This window comes from Geotrypetes seraphini, chromosome 2 (assembly GCF_902459505.1).
Source record: "Geotrypetes seraphini chromosome 2, aGeoSer1.1, whole genome shotgun sequence".
Lineage (NCBI taxonomy): Eukaryota > Metazoa > Chordata > Amphibia > Gymnophiona > Dermophiidae > Geotrypetes > Geotrypetes seraphini.
Window position 1 is genome coordinate 130023712 of NC_047085.1, and position 26300 is coordinate 130050011.

Below are 26300 nucleotides of genomic sequence, written 5' to 3' on the forward strand. Positions count from 1 at the left end.
GGAAATGCATACAGAAACATGTTTGTCCAATCCAGAAGAAAGGCATCTGGGAAACAAAATAGGAGAGTTAGCAGCAATAGCAAAAAACTACGAACTGAAATCATTGGCATAACAGAAACATGGTGGAATGACGAAAACAAATGGGACACAGTACTACAGGGATACAAACTGTACAGAAAAGATAGAGTGGGGCAGAAAGGTGGAGGTATTACCCTATATGTTCGGGAAGGATTAGAATCTGTGAGAGAGACTATGGCGGAAGAGAAAGAGAAGCTGGAATCCCTCTGGATCAGGATTCCCAGACACAACGATGCTGACATAAAGACTGGCCTTTCCTACCGACCGCTGGGACAGAGGGAGGAGACAGACTCGGAAATGATCGAGGAAATTAAACAAGAATGTAAGACAGGTAATGTCATAATCTTGGGGGATTTCAATTTCCCGGGGAACCTCCAACTGTGGCAAGGAGGCAAAGTTCCTGGAAGTGCTAGGGGACTGCTTCCTGGAACAGTTGGTAGGAGAGCCAACGAGAAGAAACGTCACCTTGGACTTGGTCCTAAATGGCATTACGGGTACGGCAAAGGAAGTAGAAGTCACGGTCCCGCTGGGGACGAGTGATCACAACATGATCAACTTCAAACTTGATGTCGGGAAAGGGAAAGGTACCAAAACCTCAACCACGACTTTAAACTTTAAAAGGAAGATACGATAGCATGAGAGCCATGATGAAAAAACGGATCAAGAAAAAGATGGGCAAAGTCATAATGGTGGAACAGGCATGGTCCCTACTGAAAAATACTATCACAGAAGCACAAAGCCTCTACATTCCGCGGATGTCCAAAGTAAAGAAAACCAAAGGCAAAAGAGAGCCGGCATGGCTTACCAAAGAGGTGAAGGAAGCCATAAATGAAAAGAAGGACTCCTTTAAGACATGGAAAAGCGCGAAAACATCTGAAGCTTGGAACAAACATAGAGATGATCAAAAAAAATGTCACAAGGCAGTGAGGGTTGCCAAAAAGGTCTATGAGGAGAAAATAGCGGGAGAGGCCAAAAATTTCAAGCCCTTTTTTAGATACATAAAAGGGAAAAAACCCGCATGGGAGGCAGTGGGACCGCTGGATAACCTGGGAGGAAAAGGGTGCGTCGAGGATGTCAAACAAATTGCAGGCAGACTGAATTCCTTCTTTGCATCTGTCTTTACAAAGGAAGACACCGCAACAATACCTGACACAGTGAAATCGTTCAAGGGAGTCGTACAGGACAGCCTCACCACAGTAGAAGTGGACTTGGACCAGATTTACCACCAGATCAACAAACTTAAAAGTGATAAATCTCCTGGACCGGAGAGTCTTTCGAGAGTCCTAAAAGAACTGAAATTTGAAATCGGAGAACTATTGCAAAAACTTACCAACCTGTCAATCAAAACAGGACAGATACCGGACGACTGGAAGATAGCGAACGTCATGCCGATATGTAAAAAAGGATCGAGAGGAGTGCCAGGCAACTACAGACCTGTAAGTCTCACGTCTGTCCCTGGAAAGATGGTTGAGGTGCTGATCAAAGATAGCATAGTCCAACACCTAGACACACATGACCTGATGAGAGCCAGTCAACATGGGTTCAGGAAAGGGAAATCATGTTTGATGAACCTACTTCAGTTTTTTGAGACAGTGAACAAACAAATTGATAGTGGAGAACCGGTGGATATTGTATACTTGGACTTTCAGAAAGCGTTCGACAAGGTTCCACATGTAAGACTTCTCAGGAAATTACAAGGCCATGGAATACAGGGAGATATACTAAGATGAATAGGTAAATGGTTAGGGAACAGAAAACAGAGAGTGGGCATAAATGGGAAGTTCTCAGAATAGGAAAAAGTGACTAGCGGTGTACCCCAGGGCTCGGTACTTGGACCAATCTTATTTAATATTTTCATAAATGGCCTGGAAGAAGTAACATCCAGTGAAATCATCAAGTTTGCAGACGACACAAAGCTATGCCGGGCAATCAGATCGCAGAAGGACATCGAGGAACTACAGAGCGACTTGAATCAATTGGAGAAGTGGGCAGATAAATGGCAGATGAATTTTAATGTGGAAAAATGCAAAGTGATGCATTTAGGCAGAAAAAATAAAGATCACAAGTATAGTATGTCAGATGTAACTCTGGGAAAGACCAAACAGGAAAAGGATCTGGGTGTACTGATAGATAGGACCCTGAAACCATCGGCGCAATGTGCAGTGGCGGCGAAGAAAGCAAATAGAATGCTAGGCATGATAAAGAAGGGAATTACCAGTAGATCAGAAAAAGTTATAATACTGCTCTACAGAGCCATAGTCAGACCACACCTGGAATACTGCGTCCAGCATTGGTCTCCATACCTAAAGAAGGATATAAAACTGCTAGAGAGGGTGCAGAAATGAGCAACGAAGCTAGTGAAAGGTATGGAGAACCTGGACTATGAGCAACGACCTAGGAGACTGGGGTTGTTCTCCCTTGAGAAGAGGAGACTATGAGGGGATCTGATCGAGACTTTCAAAATACTGAAAGGATTCAACAAAATGGAGCAGGGAAAGCAGTTATTTACAATGTCCAATGTGACACGGACAAGAGGACATAGACTGAAGCTGAGGGGGGACAGGTCCAGGATGAATATCAGGAAGTTCTGTTTCACGTAGCGAGTGGTGGACACTTGGAATGCTCTCCCAGAGGAAGTAATTGCAGAATCCACCGTTCTAGGATTTAAGGGTAAACTAGATGCACATCTCTTTAAGAGTGGCATAGAGTGATATGGGTAAGGGTAAATTAGATGCACATCTCCCTTGAGAAGCATACAGTGATATGGGGACTAAAACTATGCCAGGGTACACCTGGCAGGGCCTCCACATGTGCGGATCACCGGACTTGATGATCCAGGATCTGATCCGGAGATAGCAATTCTTATGTTCCAGACGGTGAGGAGAGTATAGTCTGGAGCAAAACTGGGGCAACTTGTGATTGTGGTGATCCGCAAATAAGTCCACGTGTGGAGTGCCCCATTGAAGAAAGATGGGATGAAGCACTGCTGAGCTGAGAGTCCATTCGTGAGGTTGAAGAATTCTGCTGAGGTTGTCTGCTAGGGAATTCTTCTCCCCTTGAATATAGACAACCTTCAAGAAAATGTTGCGAGCTATCGCTCAAAGCTAGATTTTGTGGGCTTCCTGGCATAACAGAAGAGAGCCAGCCTGTACCTCCTTGTTTGTTTATGTAGTACATTGCTACTTGTCTGTGCGAAGAAGGAGGACTTGAGGGCTTAAGCGATGCTGAAAAGCCTTGAGAGCATAATACATCACCCTGTGCTCTAGGAAACTGATGTGAAATTTCCGCTCCCTGGCAGATCAATGACTCTGAGTTTGAAGGCCCTTCAGGTGCGCCGCCCAGGCATAAGGAGATATGTCCATCGTTAGCACCCTTTAATGAGGAGGCAAGTGAAAAAGTAGACATCTGGATAGATTGGAGGTCATCCACCATTGAAGCAACAGCTGAAGAGATGATGTGACAGAAATATGCTGAGATAGACAATCTGTCACTTGAGACCATTGAGAAGCAAGAGTTCACTGAAAAGTGCGAAGGTGCAGTCTTGCTAACGGTGTCACATGAACTGTGGAAGCCATGTGACCTAGGAGAACCATCATGCGCCATGCAAAGATTGTTTGAAGATTCAATATCTGCTGACAGAGGTTGAAGAGACCGTGCAGGCGATCTGGAGGAAGAAATGCTCTCATGAGAATAGTGTCTAGGATAGCCCCAATGAACTGAAGACATTGAGATGAAGTTATACTTTTAAGTTCTCTAAAAATTTGTTTTATGGCAAGAGAATATGGGCATACTTAGATGTAACAAAGGTAACCCAGGAAAAAAGAAAACAGTTCCTCTCTCTAAGACAAGAAGTAATATCCTTGGGAGCATCTTTCCTATTAGCTTACCCTTGTAAATGTATTGTGAAGTATGCCCAAATTAAGTATGTATTTTTTCTTCTTGACCATTTAAAATCCTTTCTGGAACTGAAAAAGATAGCCTGAAGTTGACACAGTGAATTATAAGAAAGCAAACTTGTGTTATAGCCTTTCCTTTAATAATTTGCCTTATTGTTTAAGGAATTTACTTCTCATATATTCTGGCCTTAACTCCCCTCTGTTAAGTTGTGGTCTAAGGAAGGATATACAATTATTCCACTTTTCATTTTATTTAAAATGATAAATTGGTAAATCTTATTTTTGCTGTATTTATTTCACACAAAGTTTTATTTTCTTGTACATGTTGATGAAAATTATAAAGAAATAAAGAAAAAAAAAAAAAAAAAGGAAGTGGCGTATAGCCAACTAGATAAGTGTTGCTGTTTCTTCTGACACACTTTAAAAACTTTAAAATTTTTCTAGTTAGACACAAATAGAGTTTATATAAGGGTGAGATGCAAGTTTGAGGTAAATGATTATATGGTCACCAATATATACAGGATAAGGACAAGAAATAACTTATATGTTATAAGAGGTTCTATGTACTGAGTCGTTAGGCCTCTATATGATACCTCAACCCCTTAGTGAATATATTATTATTTGGGAAAGTTGTTCTTTAAATTAGGGCGTCCGTATTAACGGCTTGAGCAGGATGTTATCTATATTGCATTAACTTACGTATAAGTTGATACACTTTTATGTGTGTTTAAAATCTGAAAAATAATAATTGTTTATGATCCAAAAAAAAAAATAAACCCTTTTTCTTTGAATTATAAGTCTATTGTGGGTTGGATTAATTTGTAAGTGATCCGTGTTTTGTCTTTGGTAACACAGTTACCGACAGGTCTGCAACAGTCGGGTTTTAGGATAGTAAAACCCGATTTGAAATAGCCAAGCAAATATTAGTGAATCAATCACTTGGCTATTTTGCATGGGATTTTACTAATTTGCATAGGTTGGATTGGATCGGACAACACGCGGTGGGCCGTTTAGTGAATCGGGTGGGTAGCAGTGATCGTCGCTAAACCTGTTCCGCTGACTTTAGTGAATCGGGGCCTTGGTTAGGGGTGGAGAATAGGCATGGTTGACTTAAGGCGTCTGGGTTAGGTGCCAAGAAATTAGGCCGGAAAAAACCTGGCATAATATATCGGCAGCTACCTCTAGGACACCTAGCAATACATAAGTCTGCCTAGGCATGATTCTATAAAGGACGCTTAGTTATTGATTGACAACCGTACAGAGTGGCACCTACAAGTTGTATGTTATTTATAGAATCAGCCCCTAGGTGTCTACACTTCAGCTCAAGTCTTTGAGGTTTTGCCTCACCTGGTCTTCCAGGACTCCTTATTTTGTTACACTGGTATAATCTCTGCTGTGTTTCCCCTATTGTTTAAAATTCCAATGTCCTCCTTTTTTCTTTTATGCAATACCTCTGGGATTAGCTTCTCCTCTTATTGACAGGTAGGGCACAGTTTAGCTTAGAATAAATACTTGTCTTTTTGAAATATGCTTGTAGTTTTGAAACATTTAATAAAACTCTAAAACAAAAATCATGGTATTCCCTGGTCACCAACCTGTTGCCTACAGAATCTTGGTAGAGCTGAAGTTGTGGGTGTTCTGAGACAATGCCAAATTCTTCCTGGTATTTCTTACAGTACTTATAATGACGCCTCATCATGTACAATTTAACCTGCAATCAAATCCCTAGACTTATTATTCACTTCTTAGTAGACACGTTTCATTGTATAATACCTTCCTAACTTGCTTTTTGGGAATTATCTATATTTGCCATGTCTGTGAAATGAGTTACAGCTGGGATATTGCTGCAGTGTGGCTATAAACATTTAACAGACCTGCTACAAATTTCTGCCCCAGGTAGCTATTCTCTCATGGGTTTGCACTTTGCTCTTTTCCACTTGCCTTTGATAGTCAATTGAATTGTAGAGGTTTGGAACTAGAATAGGGCTATGGTTTATTTTTCTTTTCCAGAATGTAAGTGGGAGAGGTCTAGAGAGAGAGAGAGCTGGATCCATGGAGGATAAAAGCTGAGTCTCCAGGAAAAGCCCTGTTTCGCCTCTAATCAGAGGCTGGAACAGAGGTTTGCACACTGCTGGTAAAAAGAAAGATAAAAATCTGAAATGCTAAGAATTCCTCTTTAGAATGAGGGGACCCAGAAGTAACTTGAGGAAATACTTCACAGAACGGGTGGTGAATTTGTGGACCAGCCTCCCAGTGGAGGTTGTGGAAACGAAAACTGTATCTGAATTTAAGAAAGCTTTGGACAAGTACATAGGATCTCTATGAAAGTGAAAGGGAGAATAGATGGAATGGATGAGCAGTCTGAATATAGAAACATGATGGCATATAAAGGCAAAATGGCCCATCTAGTCTGCCCATCTGCAATAACCATTATCTCTTTCTCTCTCCGAGAGATCCCACGTGGCTATCCCAGGCCCTTTTGAATTCAGACACAGTTTCTGTCTCCACCATCTCTTCTGGGAAACTGTTCCATGCATCTACCACCCTTTGTAAAAAAGTATTTCCTTAGATTACTCACCTCTTAACTTTATCCTACGCCCTCTCATTTCAGAGTTTCCTTTCAAATGAAAGAGACTCGACTCATGCGCATTTACAGACGGAAGGTATTTTAAATGTCTATATCATATTGCCCCTCTCCCGCCTTTCATCCAAAGTGTACAGATTAAGATCTTAAAGTCTGACCCCATACGGCTTATGATGAAGACCACATACCATAAGGTCTTTATCTGCCTTCATTTTTCTCTGTTTCTCTCTATTCCTCCTACTTGCTGCTATCTGTGTTGCAGATCTGTTCACAACCTCATTACATTGATATCTTCCATCCCGTCAATATCTTTCAGTTCTAAGTGGTTTACAATAAGAAATTAGCCTGGGCATTCCCAGGGAAATTACAAGATTGATAGCTATAGTATGCGTCGGGATCTGGGAATGGTCGATACGGTTTGGTTAGATCATTTGACAAATTTCTTGAATAGTATGGTTTTCAGTTCTTTCCTGAATGTTTTGTAGGGCATCGTGGTCAGCAGATTTGAGAGGTGGTGGTCTATTTTTGCTACTCTGGTGGCTAGTAGATTGTCATATATTTTTTTGCTTTGCATGCCTTTGATTGGGGGATGGGTAAAGTGTGCTTGAGTTCTCCTTGGTCTGGATGTGTTTTTCCAGATTAGGCGGTTGTTCAGATAGCTTGGTCCATTTCCATTTAAGGATTTGAATAGGGTGCAGTAGAATTTGTGTTGTATGCATGCTTGTACTGGGAGCCAGTGTGAGTCTTGGAAAGCTGAGGTAATGTGGTCGTATTTTTTCAGCAAGTATATTAGTCTTAGGGCTGTAATTTGGACTGTTTGTAATTGTTTTAGCATGTTGGCAGGGCATGACAGGTAAAGTATGTTACAGTAGTCCAGGAGTCCTAGGATTAGCGCTTGTACTATGAGTTTGAATTGTTCGTTGTTGAAGTATTTTCGGACTTGTCTTAAGTTGCACATGGTTGCGAATGCCTTCTGAACCGTGTTGCTGATTTGAAGTTGCATGGTGCAGCCTTTGTCTATCATTATTCCCAGCAGTTTTAGGTTGGGTTGTAAAAGATATGTGATGGAGTTTATTTCTAGGTTTGTTATGGTTGGGTTTTGTTTCTTTCTAGAAGTAAGAATTTGGTTTTGCCTTGGTTCAGTTTTAATTTGTGGTCTCTCATCCATTTTGACACTGTTTCATGTGCAATGTGTAGTTTGTTCGTTGTGTTGGGGGTGATTTGGTCAAAAGGCAGGAGGATGATGATATCGTTTGCGTAGCTGTATGACATTATACCTTGTTTGTCTAAGCATGTGCCAAGTGTGGTTATGTAAAGGTTGAAGAGTGTTGGTGATAGTGGGGAGCCTTGCGGGACTCCGCAAGGGTTGTTCCAGGATTCTGATTGTTCATTGTTTGCTTTTACTCTGTATCTTTTTGAGCGAACGAATCCTTCATACCAATTGTAGACTTTGCCTGTGATTCCTATTGCCTCTAGTGTTTGTAGTAGGATGTTGTGATCTACTAGGTCGAATGCTGCTGTGAGATCGAGTTGTACGAGTAGCATTTTTTTGCCTTTGCTTAAGTGTTGTTTGGCTGTGTCTAGGAGAGAGACTAGTAGTGTTTCTATACTGTAGTTGCCTCTGAAGCCTTATTGTGAGGGGTGAAGAATGTTGTGGGTTTCTAAGTATTCGGTGAGAAGTTTTGCTACAAGGCCTTCCATTAGTTTGACATATAGCGGTATTGAGGCTATAGGTCTGTAATTGGATGGCTGATCTGTTGCCAGATGTCCGGATTTCCCTGGACACATACTCCTTTTCAAAGACATGTCTAGGGCTCCGGATGGCTTTTCAAAAGTATATCATTCACACAAAGAACATCATCATATAGATATGTAGATGGGAAAGAAATATATCGCTCACTGACCAGGATAATTGCGCCCAAGCGTACTTATAGCTACTCTAGGGTTGTAAAAACACAAGACACAGGGTAAAATGTAGAGAAAGATACGAGGACATATGTTCCCCATCCCTACGTAAACTCTCTATCCCCTTCCTGTCCCCGCGAGCTCTGTCCCTGTCCCAGTCCTGAAAGCTCTGCCATCATCTGCACAAGCCTCAAACTCTTTAAAATCATAAGGGTTTCAGGCTTGTGTGGTTAAGGCAGAACTTGCAGGAATGAGACAGGGACAGAATTCACGGGGATGGGGATATTGAGATCCTGCAGGGATGGGAACAAATTTGTCCCCATGACATTCTTTAGTGTAGACCACTAACAGAATATCAATGGACAAGATCTTAATAGATATAAATCACAATATAACTGTAGGTCATCGGCTAATGTTAAAAAGATAAGTGCCGATTTTCAGTTCTAATGTTTTCATATTGAGAGTTGTGAACATTAATGAAAGTAATGTTGAGAGGTTTTTCAGATTAATGAAAGGTACACTGGCCTGCTAATTGGCTGATTCAACTATTGTTATATATCAGCACAGGCATCTGAGATTTTTTCCTCTCTTTAATAATTATATACTTGTGTTCATAAGACCTACAGTTGTTTTGTAATTCTTTAGTGTAGAGACAAGCTAGTAGGACATTGATTCTGCATGGAATAACCTTGTTTCGTTCACAGCACTGCTCTGATCAGTTGTTTGTTTTTTTGCAGGGGGGGGGTTGCCACAGCGGCACCAAAAGCCTGAACTTTCTTATATTCATAGGACCAGGACCAGGATTCCACACCAGCAGTTTTCTTTTAATATTAAAATTCTGGACCCCTGAAGAAGATGTCGATCAAATCGGGAAAGATTCCGGAAGACTGAAAAGTGGCAAATGTTACGCCAATCTTCAAGAAAGGTTTAAAGGGAGATCCGGGAAACTACAGACCAGTGAGTTTAACTTCGGTACCGGGAAAGATGGTAGAGGCACTGATAAAAGACTGTATCATCGATCGCCTTGACAGACACAAACTGATGAGGATCAGCCAGCACAGCTTGACAAACTTACTGCACTTCTTCTACAAGAACGAGAGGGCATTTGGAAAAATTAAGTGGGGACAGATTCAGAACCAATGCTAGGAAGTTCTTCTTCACCCAAAGGGTGGTGGACACCTGGAATGCGCTTCCAGAGGGTGTGATAGAACTGAGTACGATATTAGGGTTCAAGAAGGGGATGAATGATTTCCTGAAGGAAAAGAGGATAGAAGGGTATAGATAGAGGATTACTATACTGGTCCTCGACCTGATGGGCCGCCGCTGGGCACAATGGACCTCTGGTCTGACCCAGCAGAGGCACTTCTTATGTTCTTATGAGTAAATGGGCAGATAGACAAGGGTGACCCGGTCGACATCGTATATCTAGATTTTCAGAAGGCGTTCAACAAGATCCCGCATTAACGTCTACTTCGAAAAATTGAAAGCCATGGAATCTAGGGTGATATACTAACGTGGATTAAAAACTGGTTGGTGGATAGGAAACTGAGAGTGGGGGTGAATGGACAATACTCGGACTGGAAAAGCGTCACGAGTGGAGCGCCGCAGGGTTTGGTGCTCGGGCCTGTGCTCTTCAACATATTTATAAATGACCTAGAAATTGGCACAACGAGTGAAGTGATTGAATTTGTGGATAATACAAAGTTATTCAGAGTAGTGAAGACACAGAAGGATTGCGAAGACCTACAAAGAGACATAAATACACTTGAGGAATGGGCCGCAAAATGGCAAATGAGGTTCAACATCCGTGGTATGCGTCACATTAGCATAAAAACTTGCATTGGAAAATCTTGCACTGTAACTATGGCAAATTTAGCCTGTAAACAGTATATTATGTATATTGCTATTAGATCCTAGTACATGTTGTTAGGATAAAAACTTGTATACAAGTTGTACTGTAACTATAGCAAATTATAACTTGTTAACTGTATATTATGTATGTTAATCTGTAACCCACTCTGAGTTCTTTGGGGGAAAACTGGATAAAAAATTAATAAATATATAAATACCTAATAAAAAAATAATTGACACCCAATCCCATAAAATGTTATATTAAAGAGTTTACTTGAGCACACTTAGGGCTCTTTTTACTAAGGTGCGCTAGGACTTTAATGCGTAGCACGAGCTACATTGCCACACGCGCTAGACCTTAACGCCAGCAATAAGCATTAGTTCTAGAAGTGTAGTGCACGGTAATTTCCTGCGTGCGCTAAAAACGCTAGCGCACCTTAGTAAAAGGAGCCCTTAATATCACTCCATTTATTCCAAGGTTGACAATAGATGTCAACCATAACCCATGTGAAAACAAACCATGCTCACTTCATTAGTTGAATGCTAGACACAAAAAGCCAAGAATATGTCTCTTTTCTGTTCATTAAGTTAAATATCTGTACATAAATGCTTACGTAAGAACATAAGAATGCCATACTAGGACAGACTAAAGGACCATCAAGCCCAGTATCCTGCTTCCAACAATGGCCAACCCAGGTCACAGGTAACTGGCAAGATCCCAAGAAGTAAAACAGATTTTATGCTGCTCTTCCTAGGGATAAACAGTGGCTTTCTCTAATCCAGGGGTGTCAAAGTTCATCCTCGAGGGCACAATCCAGTCGGGTTTTCAGGATTTCCCCAATGAAAATGCATGAGATCTATTAGCATAGAATGAAAGCAGTGCATGTAAATAGATCTCATACATATTCATTGGGGAAATCCTGAAAACCCGACTGGATTGTGGCCCTCGAGGAGGGACTTTGACACCCCTGCTCTAAGCCATCTCAATAATGGCCTTTGGACTTCTTTTTTTAGGAAAGTATACAAACCTTTTTTGAACCCTGCTATGCTAACTGATTTCACCACATTCTCCGGCAACGAAATCCAGAGTTTAATTACAAGTTGAGTAAAAAAATATTTTCTCTGGTTTGTTTTAAATCTACTTCGTTGTATGTCCCCTAGTCCTAGTAGTTTTGGAAACAGTAAACAAGGAATTCACATCTACCTTTTCCATTCCACTCACTGTTTTATAGACCTATATCATATTTCCCCTAAGCCATCTCTTCACCAAGCTGAAGAGCCCTAGCCACTTTAGCCTTTCCTCATAGGAAAATCATCCCATCCCTTTTTATCATTTTTGTCACTCTTCTCTGTACCTTTTCTGCTATTTAATATGTTCAGCTGCTCCTTGTTCTGAAGAGGTGCTGAGTGGCGACAGGCTAAGGGGAAGAAAAACGTCATTGGAATATCTTACCTGCAGGCATCCAGACTTGGGAAAAAGTGTGAGTACTTCTGCATACCATGGATCTAGTACCAGTAAACATTTTTTTGTGATCCAAGGGAGTTAGGTAAAGAGGTATGTTTCCTAAAGCTGTGGGGGCAGTTGATTCCAGTGGCTTTGGATGAAGTAGAAGTAGGAACATCATTTGCCAGTTTGCACTTGAAGGGCATGACCAGGGGGTGTTTTGAGTATTTCATCCTGGGAGCGGAGGGACCTGTTTGCTACGTACGGAGGAAGCTTGATCGTCATGTAGCCCGGTGCCATGTTGTGCAAGGATTTGAATGCTAGCATCAGGTACTTGAAGACATAATGTTTGGCTACATGCAGCCAGTGAGCCAACGACAGAGCCTGTGAGACAGGGTCACAGGCATGGAGGATTTTTAGAAGTCTGATTGCCGCGTTTTGTACATGTTGGAGACAACTCTGGCACCTAAGTTTTTCCATAGGCACCGCTAGGTGCGATTCTATAGATACTTAAGCATGATTGACATGCAGGTGGCACCATTTTTCTAGGCATCAGCTGATTTAGGCCTTAATGATTCCCCCCCTCTCCCCGACTCCTTTATTTATGGTATCTCTACTTCGACTCCAATTCCTTTATTTACATATCCATATAGGAGTTCAAGGGGGCGGGTACAGAGCTCACAGGGATGGGACAAACTTTGTCCTTGTGTCATTCTCTAGGTGCCACTTTCACTAATACAAATGTCATAAAATATATTATAATTTTTAATCATCAAAGAACTTTATATCAAAATATATTCTCTGTTTCAATCATATTTATTGGAAATAAACAATATATACACCTTAATAAACAAAACATTTTCAGCAGGTCTATACACACATAAATAGTGAATAATTCATAAATATATATTCAGTGTGCAAACCCCTCCACTATTTGCCATGTACCTCTCTAACCCACTAAATCCCTTCTCCCCCAACTGCTTTTCAAGGTTCTCTAAGCAGTTTACAATCAGGTACTCAGGTATTTTCCCTATCTGTCCCTGTGGGCTCACAATCTATCTAATGTACCTGGGGCAATGGAGGATTGGGTGACTTGCCCAGGGTCACAAGGAGCAGCATGGGGTTTGAACCCACATCTTCAGGATGCCGGAAGTGACAGGTATACAAATCTCTCTCATGCATATTCATCAGGGATATTCTGAAAACCCAACTGACTGGTGGTCCCCCAAGACAATTTTGGGAACCACTGAGGTAGACGATGATCTTGATGAGATGTTAATTTATATAATTTTTACTGTAAATTTGCGGCTGTAGCCATAAGTTTAATAAAAAAACTGGGGAGGGTGTAAGGGTACTTTCAAGACCCTAACTAGTCTTTTATGTGCCTTAATTCAGAATCAACCCAACTCCCCCTTTCCCCTCCCTCCACTTTCTCTTTTTCTGCCACCAGCGCATCTGTAGATAATCATAGATTTCTCTTATAACTATTCCCTCATCATTTTTCAAGCTTTCTCTATACAATAATTTTTTCAGAGAGAAAAATCATTTGCACAATATATGCTTATTAGGAAAGTTAAATATCATTCTGCACCAACAGAGCGATCCAAAAGCAGCCTTTACACGTAATTTTTCCAAAAGATAATTCCATATGAAGTTTTTCATACATATAATATTCCTTCCAGTATCCCTGCTTTGTAATTATACTAATACAGCACCCTTGCTATTTTTATAGGGCACAGTACTATAATATCAACAGTAGAAAACACAGTTCTTTCCATATTGAAACTTGGGTGCAGATATACATTGTTACACAATTGCGCACTCTAAAGATTAGCACGTGCTAAATGCTAAGGCACCCAATGTTTGAAATAACATTATGTATGAAATAAGTTTTCATAAGATATTTGCTGTGATACATTTCACTTACTATCTTATATGCATTAAAATTCCATCTTTACATACCAAGTGAAATTGTTACTTGCATTTTGATCTTTTACGTATTAAATCCTTTACAGAATGACTATTATTTCGTAATGACAACTTGCTGCTTTCAGATCAAATAGTTACCTGTTTTCCACAGCATTTGCAGGCAGCAGAGAATCTCTTCAATTTATTCTCCATGTCAATATCCCGTTTAGGCACAACTCTCTCTTTCCTATGCACAGGTCCTCGGCAGAATGGGCAGTGGGCTTCTCCAGCCTTTATTGCTGCCAGGAAACATCTCCTGCAAAACCTGCAGCAAAATTAAATAAGAAGGCAAGAGCATTAAAGTAAGCTCCTGGAAAATTTTATTTATTTGAGTACCTTAGGTCTGATAGAGAAGTTCTGCTACACGAATACAGGATGTCCGGTGCAGTACTCGGAGAGACTCCTCCTCCCCCCCCCCCCCAGGAAAGAGACTTGGGAGTATTGATAGACAAGACAATGAAGCCATCCACGCAATGCTTGGAATGATTAAGAAGGGGATCACAAACAGATCAGAGAAGGTTATCATGCCGCTGTACCAGGCCATGGTATGCCCCCACCTGGAATACTGCGTCCAGCACTGGTCACTATACATGAAGAAGGACATAGTACTACTCAAAAGGGTCCAGAGAAGAACGACTATAAGGGTTAAGGGGCTGGAGGAGTTGCCGTACAGTGAGAGGCTAAAGAAACTGGGTCTCTTCTCCCTTGAAAAGAGGAGATTGAGAGGGGACATGATCAAAACATTCAAGATAATGAAGGGAATAGACTTAGTAGATAAAGACAGGTTATTCACCCTCTCCAAGGTAGAGAGAACAAGAAGGAACTCTCTAAAGTTAAAAGGAGATAGATTCCGTACAAACGTAAGGAAGTTTTTCTTCTCCCAGAAAGGGTTAGAATTCTGGAACGCTATACCGGAGGCTGTTGTAGGGGTTTACACCCTCTAGGGATTCAAGACAATGTTAGACAAGTTCCTGCTGAACCGGAACGTATGCAGGTAAGGCTAGACTCGATTAAGGCACTGGTCTATGATCTAAGGGCTGCCACAGGAGCGGACTGCAGGGCATGATGGACTGGTCTGACCCAGCAGCGGCAATTCTTATGTTCTTATGCGAGGTCAACAATAAGCATCAAATACAACAAAATCCATGAAAAATTGAAGATGTGGTGATTAAAGTGATTTATTTGTTACAGCCTCATGCTAATTCTATCATTTTCTATGCACTACACGGGTGGACAACCTACTCTCCTGTATCTATCTATTGGTAAATCATGTTGGTTATGCCACATAAGGGCAGTATATCAAATCCTTGACTCTTTATTCTTTAGATACATGGATCAGGTCTATCTGACCCCAGAGGATAGGTTGCCCCATCCCTGTACTGCCTCCCACCTTAGGGTACCAATGAGAGATCTCTGACAAAAAAAGTTGTTGGAGTGCATATGCACTCATTAACATGCCTCTGTCCTACTGATGCCTACTGGTAGAAGAGCAGTCAAGCAGCAATACAACTCAATGAAGTGTTGGCCAACGTTCCTACTCCCACCAGCAAATGAAACAAAGGTAGATCTGTGGCAGCACAATAGTAGAAGTACCAGCAGAGTTCTCATCTCTCTCTCCCCTCACCACCACCCTGCTGCAGAGGTGCTGTCAAAGTGAGGGAGGAAGTAAGAAAAGGAGAAGGGAGGCATATAGGAAGAAAGAAAAGGAAAGAAAATAGTGTAAGAGAGGGGAGGGTATATAAAGAGGAGAAGAAGGGCTGATTCAGACCTCCTCCAGAAGCACTCAAACCTTTTACTAGTACTCAATCCTCTCCATCAAATACTGCTTAGGACATGGAGGCAGAATGAGAGAGTATGTGACTAGAAGGAAAAAAAAAGGAAAGGACTGATATAGATGTGGAGATAAACCTGACCCCCCTCCCCAGTATATAACCTGTGCATTCACTATAATAATGCTATATTCTATTTCCCCTCTCCCCCCCCCCACTCAACATATCTTTTTATATATATAACCAGTGCATTACAGCACTTGATTGAGCTATACCTGAGTACTGCTCATAATCATCAAATCCAGTGCTCTGTGCTCTAATACAACTCCCCCCAAAAAAAAAAAAAACTTTGCTATGATTAAAACTTTTATAGTTATGCAGTGGCGTACCTAGCATATGTGACACCCGGGGCCCATCATTTTTTGACACACACACCCTATCTATATGAAAAATATGATTTTTAGTAACAATCCACATATCGCACAACAAGAGTATACCTAGGAAAAGGCAGCATCTTAAACACTGCAGTGAGCACTAGAACACCAACACGTACATTGTAAAACTAAACAAGCCAGATCCAGCACAGTCAATTGATCCTGTACAGTCGATGCTATCAGAAAGCCATGTCCCTTTCATACACACAGACAGATACACCCTCACCCAATATGGAATAATCACAAACTAAAAATAGAAATATGTGGACAAAAGTTAAAATGAACTGCCAAGAAACTAGACTCTGCATACAATGCAATACCACAACACCACAAAAACAGTAATACATGTCCTCTAAAACTGTGCAAAATATAAAGACAGTAGATGTAAATTTGAAAAAACTGATACATAACAATCACCACTTTATAAATTAACAAATAAAAATAAATAATGAGAAATAAGAAAATACCATTTTATTGGACTAATCCCCGTAAGTTCGGTCCCCACTTTACAAGCCTTGAATTGTTTTATATTGAATTTATTATATTAAAGTGTAAAAACAAACAATATTCTGTACAATTGTCAATTTATAAATCGGCGTCTTCTCCCCACTCTCTCTTCCCCATTTCCCTTCAGCATCCTCAGCCCACTCTCTCTCCACTTTCCTTCAGCGCATACACATAAAAACAAGCAAATAATTTTATATCATTTTCATTCTATTCATTCATAGAAATTAAAGTATAAATAATGCCAGTCACATAACAAAACATGATTTTACAAAAATAATTCCCTGCACAGTCAAGCCTGCAAGGATTACTAGATGTCTTTTAGTAGCTCCCCTCCTTCCCTCCCCATTACCTTCGTGGCCAAGTTAAAATGATCTACCAACAATAAAATTTTAAAAACACAAAGCACACTGTACGCAGAGAAAATGTTAATTATCATTTACATTCCATGGGTTTTCAAAGAGGTCAAGGCAGATGACTTTATGCAATGTCACCTCAGTAACAACTATACAAAAATAGACAAATATACCCCCTCCCTTTTTACTAAACCGCGATAGCGTTTTTTAGCGTAGTGAGCTACACTGAATGCCCTACACTGTTCTCGATGCTCATAGACTCTCTGCGCTAAAAACCGCTATTGCGGTTTAGTAAAAGGGGGCCATAGTGCAAAATATAGACAGCATATATAAATTCTCAAAACGGACACATTTTGATCACTAAATTGAAAATAAAATCATTTTTCCTACCTTTGTTTGGTAATTTCATCAGTCTCTAGTTGCATTTTATTTTTCTGACTGTGCATCCAATATTTCTTCCCTTCTTTCAGCCTCCTGTAAGCTTCTTCTCCTCCAGACCTCATTCCCTCCCCCAACTTTTTCTTTGTTTCATCCTGACCCCTTTTTTCTTTCTCTCTCCATGACCCCTTTCTTTCTGTAAGTCTGTCTTTCTCTCTCTCTCTCCGTGCTCCATTTCTTTCTTTCACCCTGCCCCCTTCTTTCTTTCTCTCTCCATGCCCCCTTTCTTTCTCTATGTCTGTCTCTGTCTCTCCGTGCCCCATTTCTTTCTTTCTTTCACCCTCCCCCTTCTTTCTTTCTCTCTCCATGCCCCCTTTCTTTCTGTCTTTCTCTCTCTCTCCATGTCCCATTTCTTTCTCTGTCTTTCTCTCTCTCTCCATGCCCCATTTCTTTCTTTCACCCTGCCCCCTTCTTTCTTTCTCTCTCCATGCCCCCTTTCTTTCTCTGTCTTACTCTCTCTCTCCATGCCCCCTTTCTTTCTCTGTCTTTCTCTCTCTCTCAGTGCCCCATTTCTTTCTCTATTTGTCTATCTCTCTCTCTCTCCGTGCCCCATTTCTTTCTTTCTTTCTTTCACCCTGCCCCCTTCTTTCTCTCTCCATGCTCCTTTTCTTTCTCTGTCTGTCTTTCTCTCTCTTTCTCTCCGTGCCACATTTCTTTCTTTCTTTCACCCTGCCCCCTTCTTTCTTTCTCTCCCCATGCCCTCTTTCTTTCTCTGTTTGTCTTTCTCTCTCTCTCTCTCCATGCCCCATTTCTTTCTTTCACCCTGCCCCCTTCTTTCTTTCTCCCTCCATGCCCCCTTTCTTTCTCTATGTCTGTCTTTCTCTCTCTCTCCCCATGCCCCATTTTTTTCTCTTTCTTTCTTTGTTTCACCCTGCCCCTTTCTTTTTTCTGGCTCCCTGTCCCCCCCTTTCTTTCTTTCTGGCTCCCTGTCTCCCCCCACTTTCTTTCTTTCTTTCTCCCTGCCCTCCCCCATGCCACTGCCATTGGGAAACATGCTGCTGCCACCGCCGCCGGGGAAAGGCTGCCACTTACCATTGGGAACAGGCCGGCGCCAAGTTCGCCTTGCTTCTCTTCCCCGCGGGGCTGACCAACTCTCACCGCCCGACGTCAATTCTAACGTCGGAGAGGACATTCCGGGCCAGTCAGGCAGCGATTGGCTTGCCCAGAACGTCCTCTCTGACGTCAGAATTGACGTCGGGTGGCGAGAGTTGGTCGGCCCCGCGGGGAAGAGAAGCAGAGAGGGAGAACTCGGCGCCGGCCTGTTCCCGATGGCGGCAGTGGTAGCCTTTCCCCGGTGGCAGCCTATTCCCCAGTGGGTGGCCAGCTGTGCACCCCCTTGGGGTGTGCACCTGGGGTGGACTGTCCCCCCGCCCCCCCTTGGTACACCACTGTAGTTATGCTCTATCTGAAGAAGCATTCCACTGTTTGTGAAAATTGTGGAGGGCTTGGTAAATGTTGAGTTGGTTAATCATTTGGATAAATTTAATATTTTGCATGATTATCAGTCGAGTTTCCGTGCTGGTTTCAGTACTGAAACAGTTATTGCATCGTTATTGGAGTATCTTCACATGCAATTTAGCCTAGGTATAAGTGTTTTGATTCTACAATTGGATCTGAGTAGTGCGTTTGACTTGGTTGACCATGATTTGTTACTGATTTGTTTAGAGACCATGGGAATCACTGGGAATGTCCGTAGATGGTTTGAAGGATTTTTACATGGTAGATCTTATCAAGTATATTCTACTGGGACATACTCATTCACCTGGAGTAATCCATCTGGCATTCCTCAGGGATCCCCATTGTCACCTATTCTTTTCAATATATATCTGATTTCCCTGGCTAACCTTTTGCAAAAACTTAAAGTCAAATTCTACATCTATGTTGATTACAATACTGCCTATGTCATCTTTTTCTGAGGACGTAAAAATCCAGATTGCTGAAATTTTGGCAAAGATGCAACTTTGGATGTTCGGATTTAAACTTAAACTTAACTCAGATAAAACAAAATTTTTTTCTTGCCAGCCCAAATGATACCATTTCAGTCAAACAGGTCTTAATCAATGATCAAACCTTTGAAATCGTTCCTTCCATTAGGATTTTAGGGGTTACACTAGATAGACAGTTAACATTTGAGGACCATACTGACCTTAAGATATAAAGATGTTTTCTGATCCTCTGGAAACTTAGAACTATCAAAAGATATTTTGATTTTGTTTCTTTCAGAATTTTGGTACAGTCTCTAATTCTGTCTGTCCTCGACTATTGTAATATCGTCTATCTTGCATCATTTAAGAAAAATTTACAATGTATTTGATTAGTACAAAATATGGCAGGCAGTACGCTTAATTTTTTAGAAAATTTTTAAAAACACACTTGTTTGATAAGTTTGTTAAATAACTATGTAATTTTCTTTTTGTCAATCATTTTTATTAACCTGATGTACCTTTCACTGATTGTACAGTTCTTCTTTGTTGTTAACCACCTGGAACTTTGTGGTTGGATGGTATACAAGAATAAATTTATTATTATTATTAACATGTGATCCTAAGATCATAAGAATTGCCATACTGGGACAGACCGAAGGTCCATCAAGCCAAACAAAGTCCCAAGTACCTAGCTAGATCCCAAGTAGTAAAACAGATTTTATGGTGCTTATCCTAGGAATAAGAAGTTTTTAAACTAGAAACTGGGGGAAGGCTGCCAGTCATTTAAAAGAGCATGGTTCAGAACAAGGTATCTTTAAAAGATATCATCATAAATGGGCAGATAGAGCATCCCAATAGTGAAATTACAATACAGGCCATGGTAGACCAGGTTTCCTTAAATACAGAGCAGGCTGATTTTAAAGATTGCAAATTATCCATGCCAACTGCTGAGCAAATTGTAAATAGATATGATAAACATTGTTTGAAATATCTGTATACAAATGCCAGAAGCCTAAGAAACAAGGTGGGAGAGTTATATTGCATTAAATGAAAAGTCAGATATAATAGGCATTGCTGAGACTTGGTGGAAGGAAGATAACCAATAGGACACTGTCTTATCAGGGTACAAACTATATTGGTGTGATAGGGTGGATCAAATCGGTGGAGACGTAGCATTATATGTTAAGGAGGGCCTTGAATCAAATGGACTGAAAATTCTACAAGAGCAGACAAACACCTTGGAATCCCTATGGGTAGAAATTCCATTTGTAAAGGGAAAGTAGTGATAGGAGTGTAGTACCATTCACTTGACCAGGTTGAACAGAAGATACTGAAATGTTATCAAAAATTAGGGAGGCCGACAAACTGGGTAACAATAATTATGTGTGATTTCAACTACCATATTGACTGGTTAAATGTAATATCAGGGCATGCTAAGGAGATAAAATTCAAGGACTGCTTTATGGAGCAGCTGGTTCAAGAACCAACAAGAGGCGAAGCTATATATGATGTCAGAGCTAAATAGGTTCAGCTTTATATTATATTGATTTTAGGTTACACATTTTTATAATTGTTTTTGTTCATTGCAATACAGTCTGTTATGGGAAATAATTGGGCTATTACCTCTGACCCAGCACAGATAGTAACATAGTAAATTATGGCAGATAAAGACCTGAACGGTCCATCCATCCAGATACTCATTTAAAAAATACATGATTTGATTAACTTGTCTCTTTGATATTTCTGGGCTGTAGACTGTAAAGTGTGGTATTGTCCTAGGTTCTAAATGCTGAAATTGCCATCCAAGCTCACTCCAGCCTATCCAACCATCCCGTTGTTTGCAGGATATCTACTGTAAAGTTTGGCCAGCAATATCCAGCACTTAAGCAGCTGGTTCAGCTCGTCCTCTTATTTGATAGTACACATTATTATAATATGAAAATTGTTGAAGGAGGTATATGATTTTTGGATTCTTTGATTTAGTTTTCACCTTTTTATGCTAGCAGTTTGTAATATTTATAAAGCTAATAAAGGTGCCTATTGGAGAGTGACGTGGTAATCATTACCACAGTAAGTCCACAGTTACCGCTGTAATGGGGAAGTTAAAGTATTTACCCAATATTAACACAATAGCAGTAGCTCATTCTGTGGTAGTGCCTTGAGAAGGGACCTCTGCCACAGTAATGGGGACATAGGCCAGCCCTCCCCATGTTCTATCTTAATAGATCTGGTGGTCTAATGCCTTCTTCAGGGGCAGGAAAGAACCCCACTCTTTCCTACCCCTGATGCTGATATAAATACCACTCTGAAGATTTTCAAGATAGCTGTTGAGACTTCATACAGCAACTTCGCAACACTTCAACGAATCTTGCGAGGCTGCCACATGAAGTCTTGGCAGTCATGTTGAAATATTTTCAACATTGGTGGCTATATCAATGGCAGGGACAGGAAAGAATGGGGGGTTTTCCTACCTTAAAGAAGGTAGGACATGGGGAGGGGTTATGGCATAGGAGGGAGGAGTTGTGGCATGGGAAGGGTGAGGGAGGAATGGGTTGTGGCGCAGGAGGAGGAGGAACGGAGAGAGAGAGATGGCAGAGCATGGAGGGAAGGAAGGATGCCATCCAGCTAGCCAGCCTGCCTGCCAGCCTGCTAGCAAGGGGAGGGAGGGCAGTGCATGGAGGGAGGGAGGATGCCATCCAGAGGATGGAGGCATGCTAGAACAGTGATTCCCAACCCTGTCCTGGAGGAACACCAGGCCAATCGGATTTTCAGGCTAGCCCTAATGAATATGCATGAGAGAGATTTGCATATGATGGAAGTGATAGGCATGCAAATTTGCTTCATGCATATTCATTAGGGCTAGCCTGAAAACCCAATTGGCCTGGTGTTCCTCCAGGACAGGGTTGGGAACCACTGTGCTAGAACATAGAGGGAGGGAGGGATACCAGCAAGGAGGTGGAGGGAGGGATGCCAGCCAGCCAATCAGAGTGAGCATGAAGGGGGAGAGGTGCCAGAGCATGGAGGGGTTGAGGAGAGAGATGTCAGGATGGAAGGAAGAGAAAGAGACAGAGATGCTAGGGGAGGGGAGAAGGAAGTAAAGGAAAGGGAGATGCCAGATTATGGAGGGAGGGGGAGGATATAGAGATAGGAGAGAGAAAAATGGAGGGGGTGAAGCTGAAATTAATCCTGTATACAGGAGAGAAGGGGCTGTATGAACCTGGGCAGGCCTGGGGTGTGGCCATGGGTCCGGATTTTCCTTCAGGAAAATCTGGTAACCCTATATATATATATATATATATATTGTATGGATCATTTGGACCATGTGTAAGCAATGTGAGGAAAAGGCAGCTTTGTCATTGAGTAGAGAATAGTGTAGCAGAAGCTTTACCCAGTAATGACATGAGGCAGTATAAAAATTACCACTACTACTTATCATTTCTATAGTGTTACTAGACATACACAGCACTGGTACAGATTATATGTAGGTACTTTTTCTGTCCCTAGTAAGCTCACAATCTAAGTTTTTGTACCTAGGGTAATGGAGGATTAGGAGACTTGCCCAGGGTCACATTGAGCTTCAGTGGAAATTGAACCCAGTTCCTCAGGAGCTCAATCCACTGCACTAACCATTAGGCTACACCTCTAAGTATAAACTCAAGCCCAGCTACAACCATCGACTTTATAGATTTAGGCATGACATCTCTTTCAAACTTATTTTTTCATGTCTTCTGCAACATTACCTGTTATGTCCGTCAATGCACATTTAATATCTTACAAAAGTGCAGTACATGAAGAATGCTATCTGTGTCTGTTTCAATACCAGAAGCAAGTGCTCTAAAGCTATACCTCTCTGTCCATTTTGACAGTACTCAGCTAAAGCATGCCAGTATGGGGTACTTATATGTGTATACCACATTCTTACAGTAAATCGGAATTGTTTGCATTATTTTTGGTTGGGCCAGTAGAAGAGTATTAGCTCCCGATCAGTTCTGTGGCTCCTTCAGTTAACTTCCAGGCCTTTAGCACCTCTCCTATGATGAATGGAATGCATCAGTGCAGATAAGACAGTGACAAGGTAGGCCAGGTATTAGTGACCTGGATTGGCCACCATGAGAACGGGCTACTGGGCTTGATGAACCATTGGTCTGACCCAATAAGGCTATTCTTATGTTCTTAATCATGCCTCATACTTGAGGAAGAATATATATAGATACAAATATAGATATATGCTTTCTTTTTACAAAGTTATGTTTCTTTGGCTTTTTTTTTCTTTTTTTCTTTTTGAGAACAAAATGCTCAAGTGGAAAAATGATCATAGCAAGGTAGTAGCTCATGCTATATGGTATCATTAGAGTGGCACCAGCATCAACGCAGCAGGGACGTAGCAATGAAACAAGAGAGCAGGCTGGGCAGCAACTCTCGTATGTTCCCTCTAAGCAGAGAGCATGAGCAATTGCTGATACATTCTAGGAGCGTTGCTCATAGGTTTTACATGGTTGCTAACAAAAATACTTGCAACAGGACCTGCAAAGGCTAGGCAGCTAGTATCTTTCTCTCTGATCTTCTCTGTCCAAGGAGTTGATGAAGAAAGCTCTACTGTGAAACTAATGCTGCAAAATTGCCGCAGCATGGTATAAGCAATAAGCATGCAAATTACTGCCATATTAAAATCACAGCAGAAATCCATATCTGCCTATTAGTGTCTGAGTGGCAATTGGCTCAGCCACTGACAAAAAGAATTACTTTTTTTTTAAAGTTGCCAGAAATCTGCATTCATGCCAATCTCTCTCCCCTCCTACTCAACCTGATGTGATCCCCCTAACATTTTAAAAAGAACCTTGTCTTGATAGTCTAGTAGCCCCATCCCCCTCTTCCCTATTCCCAAAAACTTCCCTGGAACCCCCCAACCCAACCTGACTCATCTTCTCTCCCCCTCGACCCACCTATTTCTACAATATTTAAGAAAAAACTTTCTCTGGTAGTCTAGTGGACCCCCTTCCCTCTTTAAAAGAGTCCCTATTGTCTACTGGCACCCACCCTCTCCTTTTCCCTCCTCCCCTCAACCTCACTTAACTTAAAAAAAAATCTCTCTAGTGTCTAGTAGGAATTCCTACCAACCCATGTCCCCTTGCCAAGGCCCTCTCCAGACCCTAAAATAAGGCAAATGGGACTAATCTATCATATAAGGGAATTTTTCTTTTATATGGCAGACTGGCCCCATGTGGTGCATCTCATGATGACAGCACCAAGAGCAGGAATGAGTGGGCATCTCTCCTGCCTAATTTAAAATAAAAGATCTGGGCAAGAAGTCACGGGATTAGTCACCAGGGAGAGTTTTTAAAGTTGTCACGTCAGTGGGAAGGGGCAAATGACACTAATCAGCAGGGATTTTTTTGGGAAGGGGGTAGGGAGGATGGCCCCTAAACTACCAGGGCAAGTTGTTTTAATATCAGGAGAAGGGAAGCTTTGGTCAGGTCAGGAGAGGAGATGAACCACTAGACTACTGGGGAGCTGGAGAGGTGGCAATCCAAGGTATCTGGGGCAAGGTAGTGAGACTGAGCGTAGAGAGGGGGGTGTCGGTAGACACCTACTCCTCTCTATCAACCTTTCTATTCTTTCATGAATCTGGCAACAATTTTGCTGAATTAGTTGCAATTAATATGGTTGTGGGTCAGGGTTTCTAAGCAAATTAACATCCGTGCTGAAACCCTTTCTTAATGCTAACCCACAATAAAACATTATTAAAACATACAGTAATCACACAGGAAGTATTCTGCATTGACTCCAGAATTCAGGGGAGAAAATGGTGTCCTGCTCTGCTTTCTTTCACTTTCCTAATTAGGACCTGATGGCATTATCATCCAAGGGATTTAGGAAAAGGGAGGCAGAAATGTTTGTTTTGGCTGCTTTTCAAAAGTTTCAACATTACTGGTGCCTCATGCTTGTGTCTTCTCCTCTGCCTAAGGTGGCTCAGGTTTGGGTGCCTCTCCCTCCTCTCCCCCTTGGGCTACCATATGGCAGGGTGGATTGAGACATCTGGGTATTACTTCCATTGCTTTCAATGGAAGTAAAACCCGGATATCTTAATCCATCTTCCTTTTTCTGGAGCTATATGGTAACCCTACTCCCCCCCACCCAGAAAGCAAATGGAACAAATGAGAAAATGGGTCAAACTCAGCCCACTTCTCTTTGGTTCACCTAAAGCTATATGGATCAAAAATGCATATCCATATGGTAGTGAAAGAAAGAAATCAGCTACTCACACATGATTGCAGGATATAGTTCTCACAGGGGCTTGTAACACTTCCTGACAGATTGGACAGTCAAAGTCATCATCGAGCACAGAAATCGAAGAAGAGGAGCATGCTATCTCAGCCATTATTGCAGTGCCTAGCTAAAGTTACTTGATTTTTGCAATCTATTTTAATGTATTGCTAAACAACTTGACTTTATTGAACGGGGTTCCAAATTTTCCCTGTTGTGCAGTTTTAGGCTTGTGCTGAATTTTACTTAAAACCACCTGTAAACAAACATGGAAGATATAGGGAAGATGAAAAACAGAAAAAAAAAAAATCAGTGAGTGTATCCAGTAGCAAGAACTATGGAGTTAGACATCATTAGCAAGGTGATCAATATTTTTTTCAGTTTAATTCTATCTAGGGTTATCATATAGCTCCAGAAAAAGGAGAACGAATCAGGTTTCAAGTTTATTTAAGTCTTGATATACAGCACATCAAATATCTGAGCAGTTTACAATTATAAAATATATAATAAACTAAGGGTAATAAAATCAATTGGGATGACAAGACAAAAACAGCAAGAGGGACTAGAATAGAAGACACAAGTGGAAAATGGAGGAGAAATACAATATCGTAATAGGAAAGAAAACAGAGGTAAATTACAAGAGGATAGAGGGCAAGGAGTTAAAATAGGTCATTTCTTGTCTTGGCATAAGTTAAAATAGATCATTCCATTGAGATATCCGGGGTTTGCTTCCATTGCTTTCAATGGAAGTAAAACCCAGATGTCTCTATCTGTCCTCCATACTAGAGAATGACACGGGGACAAATTTTTCCTCATCCATGCGGGAACTCATTTTCCCATCCTGTCCCCCCGCAAATTCTTTTCCTGCCCCTGCCCCATTCCTG

At 41.3% G+C, this 26300-nt stretch overlaps 1 protein-coding gene across 1 annotated transcript in view; it reads right to left on the reverse strand.

Annotated features, from left to right (window-relative positions):
- LOC117354829 (E3 ubiquitin-protein ligase RNF138-like) overlaps positions 1-25531 on the reverse strand; it is a 68140-nt gene extending 42609 nt beyond the window's left edge. Inside the window, exons 1-3 of the mRNA XM_033932802.1 lie at positions 25416-25531; positions 13826-13991; positions 5570-5685 (exon numbers count right to left, since the gene is read on the reverse strand). Of these exons, the coding sequence (XP_033788693.1) occupies positions 5570-5685; positions 13826-13991; positions 25416-25531 (398 nt within the window). The remainder of the gene's footprint in view (positions 1-5569; positions 5686-13825; positions 13992-25415) is intronic.
- Positions 25532-26300: the final 769 nt, after the last annotated feature.